The sequence below is a fragment of the Arvicanthis niloticus genome, chromosome 9 (genome assembly GCF_011762505.2).
Source record: "Arvicanthis niloticus isolate mArvNil1 chromosome 9, mArvNil1.pat.X, whole genome shotgun sequence".
Lineage (NCBI taxonomy): Eukaryota > Metazoa > Chordata > Mammalia > Rodentia > Muridae > Arvicanthis > Arvicanthis niloticus.
Genome location: NC_047666.1, coordinates 47,020,627 through 47,037,640, shown reverse-complemented (window position 1 = coordinate 47,037,640; position 17,014 = coordinate 47,020,627). Strand labels below are relative to the sequence as shown.

The 17,014-nt window shown below is 44.1% G+C and overlaps 1 protein-coding gene and 1 long non-coding RNA gene across 2 annotated transcripts in view; one reads left to right on the top strand and one right to left on the bottom strand.

The window, feature by feature from the left end:
• Itpr1 (inositol 1,4,5-trisphosphate receptor type 1) overlaps positions 1 to 17,014 on the bottom strand; it is a 320,805-nt gene that overhangs the window by 60,494 nt on the left and 243,297 nt on the right. The window contains exons 46-51 of the mRNA XM_076940207.1: positions 14,695 to 14,948; positions 8,683 to 8,883; positions 7,111 to 7,221; positions 4,718 to 4,813; positions 1,752 to 1,874; positions 425 to 529 (exon numbers count right to left, since the gene is read on the bottom strand). Coding sequence (XP_076796322.1) covers positions 425 to 529; positions 1,752 to 1,874; positions 4,718 to 4,813; positions 7,111 to 7,221; positions 8,683 to 8,883; positions 14,695 to 14,948 — 890 coding nt within the window. The remainder of the gene's footprint in view (positions 1 to 424; positions 530 to 1,751; positions 1,875 to 4,717; positions 4,814 to 7,110; positions 7,222 to 8,682; positions 8,884 to 14,694; positions 14,949 to 17,014) is intronic.
• LOC143443498 (uncharacterized) lies at positions 4,380 to 16,494 on the top strand. Its single transcript, XR_013112554.1, has 4 exons — positions 4,380 to 4,530; positions 5,290 to 5,353; positions 7,852 to 7,910; positions 16,414 to 16,494. It is a non-coding gene; the product is annotated as an uncharacterized LOC143443498 (long non-coding RNA).

The window sequence follows — 17,014 nt, the reverse complement described above, 5'->3', positions numbered from 1 at the left end:
AAGCAAACCCAGACACCTTCATGCCTCTGTCTTTCGGCACTGAGACCATAGTGCATGATGATACACCTGGATATTTTATGTGGGTTCTGGGCATTGAATTGGGTCCTTGTGGTTGTATGGCAAATGTTTTACCAACTGAGCTGTCTCCTCAGCCCTACCTACTTGCATTAGGAGCTGGCCAGAAGTTGTAATAAAATCTATATGGATCTGATCAGTGTGTCTCCCCTCTGTGCGTTAAGCAGTAATCATGATTGTTCTGATCAGCACTGGAATCTAGTACCTAATGGGAGAAGCTAGTGAACAGGAAGCACTTCATCATTTGTACTGCTCAGCACAGTGAGAACACACCAACCCGGGTACCATCGACTGCAGGGCCAGGCCTTGCTGCCTGAGTATTCCCTGTTCGTGGCTTGACTAATTATACCTCAATTTGTGCTGTGTGCTTCGCATAGAACTCCAGAGCTTCATCACCATCCACCTGGCCTCCAGGTTTCAGCATGGTTTGAAGTTCTTTGTTATGCCGAGCCAACTAGAACACAAGCAAAGAGAAACTGGGAGTCAAGGATTGTGAGAGCTACTTTTAAACTCTAGGTTTCTTTCTTTCTCATGTATCTCAGGTTGGCCTCGAACTCGTGATATAGCTGGAAATGACCTTAACCTTTTGATTCTCCTGCTTCTTCCTCCAGAATTCTGGTTTCATAGATGTACACCACTGCAACCAGGGCTTTTTGCATGTGAGGTGAGCACTGTATCAACTGAGCTATACCCAGCTTTTCTAACTGAGTTTTAAAAAACTGCAAAATGACCAGCAGTAAGCCAAAGGCCAAGGTACCTAAAGAGAGGTTTGCTCCCTTCTGCAAAGCTCTGCTTTGCACAGAGGCTATTTTGGGAGTCTGGCATAAAAGAATGGACAGTTCATGCCCATGCAGGATACTCCTTTTCTCTGATTTCTTAAGCTAGGCAGGAGGGACATAACATTTTTTTTTGTGCACCACATTAAGCTTCCATTCTGGGGCTATTCAGAAACCCCTTCAGACACTAGATGCTGAGTATGGAGGCGATGTGGGACAGGGGAGTGGTTGAAATCATTCAGTACCTATGCAGGGGCAGGGAACCTAGTAATTCCAGGCCTCTTGCCTTCATTGTGTTACGCCCAGGTCCTGTACCCAAGTTTAAAAGAGGCTAAGGAAAGGCCATGTCAATCTCCACTGGGCTACGGCTTTCCCATCCCCCCCAACACCTGAAGATACTAGCATACCCAAAGAAGCAACTTCAAAAACCCAGACACTTGGGACGAGATTATGAAACATGACATGTTGGTGTCAGGAAGAAAGTATCACCCTTTCTGGCAAACAAAAGGAAATTGTGAGGACAGGTTCCCACAGATCCCCAAATGTGATAATCAAGGAGGCTCAGGTTTATTTCCTTAGGTTGTTAAGAGAGACTCATTAGTATTTACAAAATGCCCAAGACTCCTTTTCAGCGGCTCCAGACAAAGCATCCAGTATCACTGCTCAAGGGTAGATGTGTGTACAGAACATGGGGATTCCAAGTCCCTGGCCTACCTTACTGGGAAAATGGCAGTGTCCTAGAACTCAGCCCCTTAAGGCAGGTGGCCAAACACACCTGCAAGCCATGTTCACATGGGTACAACCAGTGCTAGAAGAAAGCTGTCCAGGGAGTCAGTCTCAGGGCCTCCAGCTTAGCACGTTGGTGATGTGTAGAGGGGCAATAGAGAGAGAAGGCTCTACCTGGTGAGCGAGGATGTAGATGTTGTGCCCCACGTTCCTGGGGGAGGCAGCTCCATCCTCACCGTTCTCCCCATCCTCAAATTCCACTTCACCTTGCATGTAGGCCTTCTTGATCACTTCCACCTTTGGGTAGGGACAAGAGAACACATTTCCTGACTCAGGGCTGACCCCTGCAGGGCTGGCATCTATAGCTTAGACAGCAGTCTCTACTCCTGGACAGACACTGCTCACCAAGGATAGCCCATCCCAGCAGGCTTGGATGCAGCCCGGACTCCTAAGTTATAATGATCCTGGAAGTAAGCAGCACCTTCACTCACAAGAGAAAGTTCATTCACTCTACTTGGACCAATACACTCAATGGCTGGCTCATATCCTTCTGCTCTAGAAGTCGATGGTGAAAAAAACATCCTGACAGGAACAAAGGGTTCTTGAGATATGATAGTTCATTGGCTAAATGGTTCACTACCATGCAAGCTGAAGGCCTCAGTTTGAATCCTGGAACCCACAGTGGAAAGAGAAAGCCTGTAATTGATTTCTGTATGTCCATAACCACCACCACCATGAACACACACAGAGACATGTTCTACCACTACTTCTCTCTCTCTCTCTCTCTCTCTCTCTCTCTCTCTCTCTCTCTCTCACCCCAAATTTTCCTTATCCCAACCACTGCTCCCTTGGGGTGTTGGTGAAGGGGAGAACAGACTAGTAAAAAATCCATTAGCTTTTGGAAAAGTAGTGCACTTACTTTCTGTTAAAATGTAATGCTAATAAACATTTTGTAAAGTCTCAGAAATCCCTACTCCTTTATAGATGTGGAAATAAAGACATAAAAGAACGTTGCTAAGGTCACAGTTAGTGAACTAGGATTTGAACTTAGCTACTACCGGTCACGGCTGCCTGGCTGACTCCAGACAGGGTCCTAGAGCCCTCACAACCCAGAGCGCACTTCTGAGAGCACTGTACTACCTACTGACTGTTCTCAATCACTTTGGTTCCCAGGGTGAAGAAGCTGGGGCTGCTTACATCTACATCCCTCCCCTGGCACTCGGCACAATGCCCTGCCAGGCTTTCCTAAATAAACATGTCATTCAGAATTTAATAATTCAAACACTAAGAGTAAATATGTTCAGTTATACTGAGAATTAATCATTTCCTTGGATGATTCAGAGAGTACTTCAGCCTGGGGCACCTTCCTCATTGCCACTGGCCACTATCTGGGACCTTCTCTTTATTCAAGAGGGAGCATGTGGACAGCCACATATTCTGTGCTGACAGTGGGTCAGCTGCTGGATGTAACTTCAGGGATGAGATCCTCACTCTCTAAGCTTGTTTTTCAAGCAATTCTAAAACCAAATCCAGCATATTAATATGCAGAACATACATAGGTGCATGCATGCATACATGTATACATGTGGATATGTTCTGAATATTCAAACTTCCTGTTTGTCTTCTTAGATCCCTGGCTCCTACAGGAAGACTTGGTCCTTTCTATGCTCCAGAATAAGGTTCTATAACCAAAGGGGGCAACTCAGGAGTTGGTGGCGCCATAACAAGGGATCGTGACATTTGTTCTACTTGGGACAGTCTTGAATAGACAGGGCATATTCTTGATTCATACAATCTGAAATGGGTTCTATGCAAAGGCCATTCTGACCCTACTAAATAATGACCCTTGACTACCCGCAGTTACATAAGCTGTTATGTAAACTCACAGAGAATCCTGTCTCTGTGGAGAACTTACTCCCTGACCTCAGGGATCAAAGAACCAGGCTGCTGTGAACTTTTATTTAAAGGATACATAAAGGGACTTTGGTCTGGCCTCTAGTGCACATCCAGGTCACCAGGAGGCAGAAATGCTTTAATGCCCTCATTTAAGTCTGTCAGTTACAGTTTATTTGCATGGGGCAAAGTCCAAATAGACACAACTCATATCACCCATCCCTGAACACTGCTCCTTTCACAGCTCAAACTACCAACTCCCAGCATGGGGACTCACAGTCTGTCATAAATGTCACTCTTCGAAAATAAACCGGGTCATGTTTCAAGGAAACAAAAAGCAAACACCAACATTCAAAACAGACTCTCCTGTTGTTTAGACGACCACACCAAGAACAGATGCGAACTTTCAGGTCCTTACAAGATGTGGCAGTAGGCTATGTGTATGTGGTGAGACACACCAGTCCCCCCAGTGTATGAAGGGATCATAAGGTAGGGTACAGCAAGCCATGATTTCAAACAATCAAGGCTGTCAGGGGATGGTGATGTGCACCCATATCCCCAATTCTTGGAGGTGGAGGTAAAGAATCCAGAATTCAAGGATAGCCTCAGCTACATAGTGAATTTGAGGTCAGCCTGAACTATATGGGACCATGTCTCAAACTTGTATTCCTACCACTGTTCTCTTGCAAAAAAACAAAACAAAACAAAACTGCCCCAAATCAAGAGCCAGGAATGTAGCTTAGTGGTAGAACGCTTGCCTAATAGTGAATACAGAGAGGAGAATGGGCCTCAGTTCACATGGGGCTTTATGCCAGGCATCATGCTAAAAGTCTGATGTGGCTCTTGTGTTCTAGACTTTGAAAATAACCCTTCAATGTAAGTAATATTACCTTCTCTTTTACAGATCTGGAAAGTGCAGCTCAGAGAGCTCAAAGAGCTGCCTAAGGAGACATAGTCAAAAGAACAAGCTATGGACCTGAACTCAGACTCACTCGCTGCACACTGGTCTCTATGAGTGAGCAAAGGGGAGGGAATCTTTCATATGTGCCTGTGCTGACAGGTCAGTGTGAAACACCCCACGACCATGCCACATTTCTCTATGCAGTCAAGGGCCTGGATCAAAATATCCTTGATGCTTCTGTTTTGAAGAATGTTTTCAGAAGCTCCAAGAAGTGGGTCCATTATTCTGTCCCACATTTCGCTCTGAGTTCCTTGGTGCTCCTGTCAAGGGGTAGGTGACAACTCACCAGCTCCTTGGGCCTCATGTTGTACAGGATCCTCTCTGCATTTTCACTATCATGTCTGCTTTCCATGATGGCCAGGAGTAGCTTCGAAGCATTGTTCTAAATGGAAGAACCAAGGGAAGAAATATGGAGGAGCAGCCTGGGCAGCTGCCTGGACACACGTGCCCAGCTGACTGGGTGTGCATCCTGGCTAGACAGACAGGTTCACCCCAGGGCCAAGTACATTGCATAGAGCATACCAGTTAGAGGGTATGTGCCTGGGAACCTTAGAAGCATATGGACAGTCTGATTTGAGTCTAAGAGGCCTATATTTGTTAGGACATGCATTATATTTTTGCAATCTTTGACAACCCCTGGAACCCCAGAACAGGGTGAGAGATTGTTCAGGAGCACACTTAAGACAGTGCCTGCAAGACTGGTCTGTTAGCTAGTAAACCCCACAGCAGCTCTAGCAGAAACAGGCACTTTACATGGGGGTGCTGCTAGGTGTGGTCTTTTCACAGTATTTACATGGAAGAACATTTCATATAATCTTTATACCTTCTTTGTTTACTTCATCTCTATATTATCTGCAGGACCTGGTATGGCATAAATGCTGTGTCAACACTCAGACTCTTCTCTTTGGGGAGTAAGAATAAGGTATGTGTGTGTGTGTGTGTATACACATACATATATATATATATATATATATATATATATATATATATATGTATATAGTGTGTGTGTGTGTGTGCTTTCTCTCTGTCCTAAACTCCATCAACTTTCATGCCTCCTAATATCATGAGTACATATGCTATTAGTTAATAAAAGTGGCCCAAAGGAACACTTCACATCCACTGAGGCATAACTTCCGATTACGTTAACAATGTCCATGTGTCCACATCTGGCATTTCGTGGCTTAATATCCTTGGAGGCCCCAGGTCTGCAATTCATATACATCTTTGTGTATAGGCCTCAAAAGTTTGTGTTTTCTTTCTAGGGGCTGGAAATTGAGACCAGTTTTTCTCCCCAGGTTTGGTCATAGAAGTTCAGTGCATTTACTGTGGTCTCTGTCTTTCTAGCATAATCCTCAGATGGCTAAATTTATTTTAAAAGGCACTGAAATGCCAACTGGGAACACATGCACGTCTCAGTCTATTTCAGATACTCATCATGTACTTTCTGATAAATGGTAGCCATACGAGAGCTTGAATGATATTCAAGTCAAATATAAAGTACTTATCAGAAGGAAAAAAAAGAGTGTTAAAAAATTCCATTTAAACCATATGTTCAAATCAACCATGAGTTTGGACTCTCAGTTCTAAATACTAAAGGCAAAATAAAATTAACCATGCAGTTCCTGGAGAAGTCTGTGTTAACATCTTCAGAAAGCCTTGTCTTTTGTTGCCTTTCACGGAATAAATACAGATGAGCTTTTCAGCTGACCTTAGTAATTCAAGAGTATTTCTCAGTCATGATCAAGTCCTTACTGCTGCCTCTGGGTATAAGAGAGCACAAATCTCAACATGCCCTAACGTGGGAACAGCAGAAGAGGAGATGTGCTCAGAGATGCTAACACGTTTTCAAACAGCATCCCACACCAGGGTGGGTTGCAAGGTCACTTCCCAAATTGATTTTTTAAAAATCCTTGACAATCTCTGGAATGCCGCCCCCTCCCACTACACATACACACACATACCCTAAAACAAGGGCAAGAGATTGGGGCAACAGCACACAGACCCTCAGGAATGGTCTGTCAGCTAGTAAATCCCACAGAGTAAGTGCATTAAAGTCATTATTTAACTCCATAAAGCTGTTTCCACAGGGTGTTAAATGCTAGGGTTGCTCCCGGGTTGGCAGCTGTGGTCTCCCACTTATGACAATTTAAAGAACTCATCAGAGGACTGGAGGCACATTCTTATTTTAAGCTAACGTTATCAGCCACCCTATTGCACAGCCAATGACAGAACTGAAAAAGGTATCCCTTAACTAAGTAAAAATTGATTTTTTTTTTTTTTTTTGAGACACTGGAAGAGTTCAGTTGTAGTATTCTTCTGCTGGCTTCTTTCCCTAAGGGCAGTAAGATCAGAAACCATAGAGAAATGGCCTTTCTCTTCTCCTTCCAACCCCCAATAGATTTCAGAATTGAGGCTTTCTATTCTTACTGAATTTGATTCTCAGTTTTGGTGACAGCTCTTCACTCTTGGTGACCTGAAAAGCTGGTACTCCGAAGGCCCTTCTTTGGAAAGAGTGAAGTTCTGCATTTTAGGTCAGAATGTACAATGTGGGTCATTTGATCAGTTAAACAGATTGTCTTTGGTATTCAGTTTCACAATACCAACTGTGTCACATGCTAGGCAAAGCATAAATTGGCTTTTCCCAAAGGCTGCCTCCTCTAGCTCTCAGTTTCCACTTGCCTTCAGTTCTAACACAAGGTCCATCCGCTTCTTTCCCAGAGGGTTGATATCATTGAGGATGAGGGCTGTGATGATATCGATGCCATTGGACTCGTGGGTGGCGATGCAGTTCTGTGTAAACAGGCACACACACACAGGCATTTACACAAATGCTGGCCATAAATCAGACGTCAAAGGCTAACAGGCTAAACTGCTATTTCAACACAATGCTTACCACTCCCAGTAATGTCGTTTGGGGAGAGTGCAATTTTCCGTGAGAAAGTGGTAAAAATAAAAGACAGATGAAGATCTCTAGTTTCAGAATTAACAGTAAACAGTAGGAAAGTCCCCATACACCCTAACTGATAAATTGGCTGAGTCTAATCCAAATAGTGCCGTGCAATTGGCTTTGTTCTTATAGGAAAATATGGTGTGTGACTGATACCAGGATCTGAGCCCCCTCTCCCCTTTAAAATTGTGTTCCATTCTCTCTACACCACTCATCTTGTGAATTTGGTACTTCTGCTCAAGGCTTAAGCTTGGAGAGCAAGCTTCTGGCTCAGTCTGTATGGTATCAAAATGGAACCGATTCCTCCAATTAGGATCCTTGACTGCAGAACAAGCTACCCTACCCTGTTCCTTTCAATAGGCCTTGGTGTAGCATCAAATTAAACTTGATGTAGTAAGGAAACTCACATACATATCCCCAGAATCCGTGGATTTGTTTTTTCTTATAACTAGACCTATACCATCTCCTTCCAGGAGAAGGAAGTGGATCCACCAAAAATGTCTTCACACTAAGACTACTGTTTTCACAGATGGTAAGTTGTCTACTTTAAACTGCTTTCCTTGGGGTGAAGGCCCTGCCTCCCTAACTAACTTAGCACCTCATACTTTCCCTGCTTATGGAGTATAGAATCAACCATTTCAAGCCTTCATTCACTCCCCCCCACCCCCCCCCACCCCCGCAAGCTCTCCAGCCAGGAAGGAACTACCATCTGGAGCTAAAAATCAAAGTCATTCTAGCCTTGAAGTGCAAACTCATAGAATCTTCCAGATATCATGTGTGAGCAGGGATTCTGCTTAAGGAAAAAAAAAAAGTTATTAGGTTCTACTCCACAATGACACTTCTTGTGGGGTCGGGCAAGGCTAGCTGATCTTTCCTTTCCCAGAAGACCACAATGTTAAATCTCAACTATAAATGTTTTCTTTTTGCTTCTATGCCCTTTTACAGGAAGCAGGTGTTTTCTACTTAGCTGGGTTTTGAGGAGTTTCAAGGAATTGCTTTTTGACCTTTTCTAGTATTTTGAATAGGTCACTATTCTCAGGTGCTACTTTCATTCCAACCTTCTTACTTACCCCTACAAGTCAGTTACAATTGGACATTTAAACTGAATCAAACTAGGCTAAGCCAGGAAGACAAGGTCAACCTCAGGTATTCACTGGGTCAAGGTCGAGTTCTGGATTATGAAAAAGCAGAACGGAAACTTCGCCACTGCTGGAGAACAATGGGCAGGGGTTTCAGGTTCCTCTGTAAACCTTTCCAAATAATAAATATCTTGTGCTCTCATCCCAGAGTACGAACGGAATTACCTGGTTCTCGTGGCAAGGCCCTTGACAGTACTCAGTCAGACTCTCCAGGGTTTGGTTGATAAGTGCTACATTCTTCTCGTTTATGTACAGTCCGAGAAGACCAAGGCCTCCAGTTGTGCTCCCACAGATACAGTCCAGAAACTGCAGTGTCTCACACACCAAATTGTAGTTGGTCTTATTATTTTGGCAACGAAGGAAATTCTGCAATGGGGCATGCAAGAACAAAGGTAAAATGAAGAGAAAAAAGGTCATCTGTTCTGCTACTTTGATTGTCTCTAATAGGCTGGTGTTCTGGTATCAGGACTATGGTCGGCTTTATGAAGACAGGTGTGGTATAGGCTGGAAGAGTCTTCATGGCCCAGAGATTGTCGAACAGTGGTCTTGCTCTATGGCTACAACACTAGCTTTTTCTCCAGTATGTCTATATGAGATTCAAGGAAGGAGCAATTCTCTTGAAAATCCCTTTCAGGTTCTTTTGGTATGAATTCTCATTTTTCCATTTACTCCTTTAACAAAATTAATTTGGATACATACAGATGTATATGTGGTGTGTGTGTGTGGGGGGGGGGGTGTCTGTGCATGAATGCTTCTGGGTGTATGTGAACATGTATAAATATCTGCATGCAGGCCAGTAGTCAGTGTTAGGTATCTTACTTAATTGCCCTCCACTTTATTGAGCAGAGTCTTTCACTGAACTTGGGGTTCATCAACTTAGCTAGGCTGGCTGCACAGTGAGCACCAGGAACCCTTGTGTGCTGGGTTTACAGCATGCACTGCTATGTCCAGCTTTTTACATGAGTGCCAGAGATCTGAACTCTGGTCTTCAGTTGCATAACAAGCACTTTACCAATGGATCCCTCTCCCCGACCTCTCTGGTTACTTCTTCCCTTACCCTTGCTTATCATCTTCTTATTGGGTGGTTAGGGGGTTGTTGTGTGTGCTGAACCCAAGACTAGTACTAAGTCCAGACACCACAGAGTGAGATGTTAGAGCTGGCTTAAGGGCTGGGAGGTTAGCTCAGAGGAAGAGGGCTTGCCTAGCACTCATGGGGTCCTTGGTTCCATCACTGGCACTGAAAAAAACTGCCTTAGCTGTTTAGCTGTAGCTCATAATCATTTCCCTTATGGGAAGGGAATAAGAGGTAATGGGTGAGAATAGCTGTCCGTGTGTGTGTGTGTGTGTGTGTGTGTGTGTGTGTGTGTGCGCGCGCGCACGTGCACATGTGCATTCATGCATATGTGCCTGACTGTATTCTCCAAGAGAAACAACGCAAGATCCTTCCTCAACCAGATAAAGAAAGCAACATCTAGGTAATCTTTAAAGCTGGGTATTCTGATAAAGAGGCACTTGCCTGAGAGTCCTGTAATAAGACACAAATCCACTACAATATTATTTATCTTAGAGTTAGAAAGTGGACAATGTTTACTGTAAAAACAAGTAAACAATAAGTAAAATAAATAAAAATAAGTAAATAATAATAGATAAATAAAATAATAAAAAATAAGTAAAAAAAACCCAATAAGTAAAAACAATAACATCAACAGAAAGGTACAGTGGACAAGAACTTTGATGTGATTCCACTTCTGTTCACAAAGTATGTACTAGATAGTCATGATAGAACTGTTTACAGCAGTGGAGAAATGGAAACAACCTAAATACCTACCAACTGGGGAATAGCTAAAAAATACAATATACCCATAATATTTCACATTATCAATTTGAATCATCGAGTAGGTCCTGGCATGGCAATGTGGAAAGATACGTAAGTTATACTGTAGGTTACAAAAAAGTAGATTTATAAATTATACAGATTACTGTGCAATATATTTGTACCAAATGTTTCTAAATAGAGTAAGGAGGGAAACAGCTCTCTGTAGACAGAAGAGATATAGCTCTTTTATTTAAATACTTCCCGTCGTTAGAAAAGTTAGGAAGAGGATTTATTCATGCTTGCTGTGAGCAGCAGAAGCACCCTGAATGGGTTAAAAGCTGGTAAGTAGGCAGACTGCTAACTCATCAGGACACACACCTGCATCCCTAGTTTAACCTCAGTGTTCTTCACTCAATAATAAGGGTCCAGGTTCCGGTAGGGTTCAGAGGAAGCACGGACTACTCAGGAGTCCTACTCTGTGGGCTTTCCTAAGGTAAGTGAGTATGTTTTTAGGGTTATAGGAAGGCAGAGAAGGGTCTCATCCAGTTTCTCCCTTGCTGTGACAACCAAAGGAAGGTGCTACCTGTTTAAAGGCCTGGCAGGGCCCTGAACACATAGGGTTAGAGGGCCCAGGTGTTGAAAGGATCAGATGCTTAAGAGGCAAACTCACAGCATCCCTTCCGAGGCCCACCACAGTGATGTCACTCTTCCCAGTATGTTCCTCTCTGCTGCATGAAATCACTGCTCCATCAGTGTTCTCTGGTGGCAGCAATCAACTTCCTATCCTCTAAGCACTCTTCACTTTCTTGCCTCGAGGGCTCCACACATTTCCTCTGTCTGACACACTCTCCTGGCCTCTTCTCTGACTCCTCTTCCTTCAGGATGTAGTATAAAGTCACTTTGTCCAGGAAATCCTGCCTGCCTTGGAAGCAACCCCATGATATGAGACAAGAGCTTTATAGGATGCCTTTCTGTTCTCAAGGCCTGTGGGACATGTGGGCTCCACACTGGAGAGGTCCCTCGGCACCACTGAAAACATATCCCCAGCTCAGTGTTGCAGGCAGCTTACTCAGGGCTGGCACCAACTAGCTGCTTTACCAAAATTGATTGCAATAATCTGAATTCAATTGAACAAATGGAGAAAAGAAGACAAAGAAGGTCATCATTTTCTGAGGTCCCTAGGGAAGGCCATCTCTCATGGTTTTTGCAGTGTCTAGCTGGAATCTCCCTTGTCCTAAACTCAGCTCTATTTCCCCCTATTTTTTACACAGACAGACACATACTTCTCACTGAGGGGCCCAGGGAAGCTTTGTCAATCTACCTTTAGCACACAGCACACTGCCTCGTCAGCATGAAGAAACTCTGTTTTTTTGTTTTTTTTTTTTTTTCCGGGAGGGTGAAGTGGGGGATGGAGATGGGTGAGGAAGGGAAAGGTTTCAGGCCTCTGCTCATGTAGCCTTAGGCCTTTAACCTGGGGATGGGGAAGCTCAGGCTCAGTAAACACTGAAAACACTCTGGTGAAAGGGCAGTCCTTCATCAGGTTTCTGACTAAGGGCTAGCTTAAGGCAGTGATGGCCCACTTGGCAAGGCCAAATTCAGCGGCTTTCTCTCTACTGAACATGTACCAACAGGAAAGTCAAGGTTATAAATATGACAAGAAACTGGCACGAGCCCAGAGACCGCTGCCTCAAAAGGCTGGGGCTTCCTCTGTCTGAGCAGATCTGTGTTTCTTTGCACCAGGGAGCCAACCACTCCTGCCTGGCAGTCATAAGAAAAACTGAGGGTCATTCCTGGGAACCTTGAGTGTCTATAAGACCCTGTGATGTTCCTGGATACATTGGTAGAGGGGGTAAGATTAGAAGCATCTTTTAAGAACTCATCTGATATGTACAAAAGTGCCCTACTGTCTGCCAAAGGGTGGCATTCTGAATAGATATACTCCACTTCCTGTCATTTTCAGAACTAGTGTAATATAATGCCAGTGGAGCAGGTTACTTCCTGATTTGTGGGGAACCATGCCTCTTTCTTAAAATTGATTTTTAAAGTGACCACACTGAGAGATGAGTCTCATTACTGCACTCTTACACATATTTTGAGCGTTTTTAAAAGATGCTTATAGCCTACCCCACCCCCAATAAGTGGATCCAGGAACACTGCCGGGCCCCAAAGACACCTGAGGTTCCCAGGACTGAGCCTTATGCTCTAGAGCTCCTACAGATGTAATCAGCACTGTCCCTGAGACATACACAGAGGGTTCCACTGAAGGCATCCTCGGTTGTTTAGTTAGGAACTCAGCTGTGTGGACCTTTACAGCACTTAGCGGGTTCTGATTGGTCCCAGTCCTCGTGCTCCACACTCAGATCTGAGGGATGGATGAGTGAGGTCTGGTCACCACTAGTGCTGGGTCAGGAATATGTGGTCTCCAGGATACATGGCAGGAACTGATGCCACTTATTTCCTTCGGGGAGCCTAAAGTTGGTGGTGGTCAGTGACACCACATGGGAGAACAGTACAGAACACTAATCCCTATGCTTAACAGCACAGTGGGACTTCCCAGTTACAAAAATGCCACAAATGAGCTGCTTGGGCCTAGACTCATAAAGATCACTCACTTTTCCCATAGTCAGTCTCCCTCCTGACCAATGATGCTGTTGTAAGGTAAAGGGACAAATGGCATCATCATCACGAGACACAGGAAAACCAGCCAATGACACAATACCCAGATCCTGGAGCTATGGGAGAAGGAATGCTCTGTTCTAACTGAGACAAGTCTCATCTAGTGGATCTGGGCCTAAGGTGTCTGATCCTGAAGCAATAAAGCTTGAGCAACCAAACGACAGCCAGGATCCCATACTCAGATGGCGACAAGGTAAAGCTCAGAACATCAACACCTCAAGTGGTCCACTGACTGCCATGCATACCTTGACACATGATGGGTCAGCATGGCCAATGGTGGCTCTTATGGGGGAATTCCTTCATTTTAAGGTCTGGCTCCATTTAGCCAGTTGATGACCCTAGAACCTAGATGTTTTTCAAAGTTCAGGGTCTTTAGAGCCATTAGATAAAATAAAAACAATCAGATGGATTAATATTAAAGATGTCTCTTAGTTCCATTTTATTGCTCTGTATTACTCTTCAGGTGTCTCTTCTCTGTGATGGAGGTTGACTGGGGAACACTAAATGGTCCAGCCACAGTCACTTGGTAGATGCAGTCAGCAATGTCAACATTTAAAGGTGGTACCTTCCTCTTGCTAGATTTGGCCTATATCAACTCCTCTCATATCATCACCATTTAAGCTCACAGAACTACAAATGCTGAGTTGTTTAACTTTGTAAGAGATATCCCATCTAAGAGCCATGCAGATGTACTTTTCCTTTTCATCCTAACCCCACTCAAGCAAAGAGGGGTGGACTCCTAAGGTTCAAGAATGGACAGGAAAGCCAGGCAGTAAACCGAGGACCACATGCTCCAGCATGCTTCTCTGGGGCAGGGATTTGGAACAAAGAGGCGGATCTCTGGAGCGTACCCTCTGCCCTTTCTAAACAGTTTTTGTTACAAGGAAACTGCAAGTGAGATAACACCTTGTCCCTGTCTTAGAGTATGGTTAATATCCCAAGTTCTAGCTCTAGACTGTCTAGATTTGAGTCCAGCTTACTAAACATCTAGACTCTGTAGAACACACTGCTGTATATATGACTTACCAAATACTACAATGTCTTTATATAGTACACAGCTATACTCAGATTTATGTACTTGATTTTGTAAATCTCATGCATTTAATATATTTAATTATCTATTCATCTATTCAATTATTATCTCAACATCTATTGTTATTGGTGGCAAAGAGTAGCAGGCTATAAGACATATGCACATAGGTACCTATGCACACTAACTACATATGGAGTCAATGACCCTAATGAATGAGGCTGTCTTCGTCTGACCTATGGAGACACTGGTAAAGTCATGAAGGGACAGATCACCCATTCATATTTTCATTATTATTCATCAAGAAAGTCTATGATGTTGGATCTTCAATTCAGGCAAAGTAGCCTAAGTGGCAGGAGCTGAAGCATGAGCAGAAGCAGGACACCATGGCCCAACCTACCCCACACTCCCACTGTAGGTGTCGAGGTCCCCAGGGACCTCATCTACAAATGCTGGAACTTCCTGTGCTACTGTCAATTACTTACACATCTTAAGGTCCACTACCCTGAGGCTCTCACCTGCCAGTGTCAGGTTCCCCAATCCAGAACGCTCCCCCGTAAGTCTCAGGGCTCCCACAGTATGGCTTGCCACCTGTAGATATTTAGGTCCCCTACTCGTCTCTTGCAGGTCTCTGGGTCCCCACAGCCCATCTCACCTGCAGATCTCGGTTGTGGTTCTCACACAGTAGCTGCAGGAAGCGCAGGATAGGCTGCATGATGGTGATGACTGCACTCATCTCTAGGTCATCCTTGGCTTTGTCCGTTGTAGCCTGAGTGCCCTCCCCAGATTGGTAATGGTCATCAGGGTCGGCCTCCCTTCGGAAGGTGGTAAAGGCTTTCCTGGTGGCAGCAGATGCTTCCAGGAGCTGATCCCGGACCTCCTCTGTTATCTGTGTTGTGGGCTCTTTGGCTAAAAGGCAAACTTGTGACAGTCAATACTGCTGCATCCTCAGAAGTTCTATTTTCTATATTCTATATATCGGCCAGAAGCCCAGGTTCCTGCATTTGCAAGGGATCTGTACAATTGGCAAAAACAATCCAGGAAGCCATCACTTCCTCTCTGTCTCCAGATAAATGTGGAGCCTAGCCCTGCTAACTCCATAGTGCTTTTGACATGTCACTGAGGCTTGTGCTATGCTATAGAGCAAAATGCCTTAGTACAGGCTCTGCTGACCGCATAACCTGTGGCTCTGAACCTCAGCTTCTTCCTCTATAAAATGTGAGCACATCAGTGACTTCCAGAAGGCTCCTGAGAGGCTTGATGTAATGCTAATGACAACAGGCATTACTGTTACTGGAAGGACAACAATTGACTCCTTGCCAAGCGTCAAGGTACCATGAGTATGCACTCTGTGTGTATTATCTTATCTTTTCTGAAGAATAACCCTATAGGACAACTATGGCATCATAGATGGGGGTCGGGGAGTATCAACTGCATGGGCTCTGATGCTGGCTCAGTGGTGTACTACTATATCTGTGCCTCAGTTTCCTTATCTGTAAAACAGAGATAGCCACTTTATCTAAGTGCAGGGTTAACTTGAGGTTTACATCAATTGACACAGATAGGTAAAGAACTTTGAACAATAGCTGCTTACAGTTCGGATGTAGGAACGTCTTTCAAAGGCCCGTATGTTAAGGGTTTGGGCCCCAGCCTTTAGTGGTATGGAACAGATGCCACTAAAGAATGGTAGAAAGGATAGAACCTTTAAGAGGTGGGGCTTGCTAGGAGGTCACAGATTAGTAGGAGGGGTGTGTCCTTAAAGGGGATTGTGGGACTTTGTCTGTTCTGGTTTCTTCTTATTCTCTGCCATGAGGCGAACAGTTTCACACTCTGCTATCTGCTTTAGTAGGTATGTGCTGCTCCAAGGCGGGTCCCAAAGCAAGTAGAATGAAACCTCAACTACTCTGAGCTCAGACAGAAATTCCCTGGTCCTAGGTTTATATGCCTCAGGTATTTATTAGGGCAACAGAAAGATGGCTAGCATATGCCTGTCATATTCAGTACTCAGCAGGACTTGCTAGGTTTATTTTTCCCTCCTTCTTTCTTCTCTTTGTACCCCCTTCTAGACTAGTGGTTCTCAAACAGTAATGAAAGTGATGTTTTTTTGTTTTTTGTTTTGTTTTGTCTCTAACTTTCCCTGGAGACATTTTTGGTTGGCATATGGGTGTGTGAATGGCATCTAACAAGCTAAAGGTCACAAATATTGCTCAACATTCTATAGGCTCTGCAAGAAACATTCTCCAAATGTCAACAGTTACTTGACTGACACAGCTAGTACTAGCCTTGAGAAGCTCAGTTCAGAGTGGTTAATTAGTTTGCTCAAGGCCGTCTGACTCCTAAACTCAGCCCTTCACCCCCAGCACTTTTCTTTTAGTTTTGAAGGGAGACTAAAGAGGAAACGTTTGCAGTTTGGAAACTAAAGTCACCTGACACGAACAGACAAGACTTCTAAAAGTATTTTCTCCATGTTCTCTAACAATAATCAGAAAAACACAGTAAAAAAAAAATTCATGGATCTTGATTTTGATTGCCAACTTAATGAGATTTAGTGTTGCCGTGGAAACACAACTTTGAGCTTGTCTGTGAGGGAGTTTCTTGATGAGGTTAACTGATGTATGAAAAACAATCCCGAATGTGAGTGGCACCATTTCCTCAGCTGGTGCTGAGAACTGAATGGAAAGGAGCCAGGCATCCATTCATCACGCTCTGCTGGCAGACTGTGGATGCAATGTGACCAGGTGCTTCACATCCCTGCCACCAGGCCTTCCCTCCATGACAGCTATCACCTCAAAGTGTGCTCTGCAATAAGGCTCATCTGTCTTAGGTTGTTTGTGTCAGGTCCTTTGCCACAGAAATAAGGAAAATAGCTAATGTAACCCATACTAATTAGAACTGTGCATACATAAGAATATTTATGAATTTATTAAGCAGGAAGACCTTCCTAGGTGGCAGGGCTTTTTCTTGGTCACTTGAAA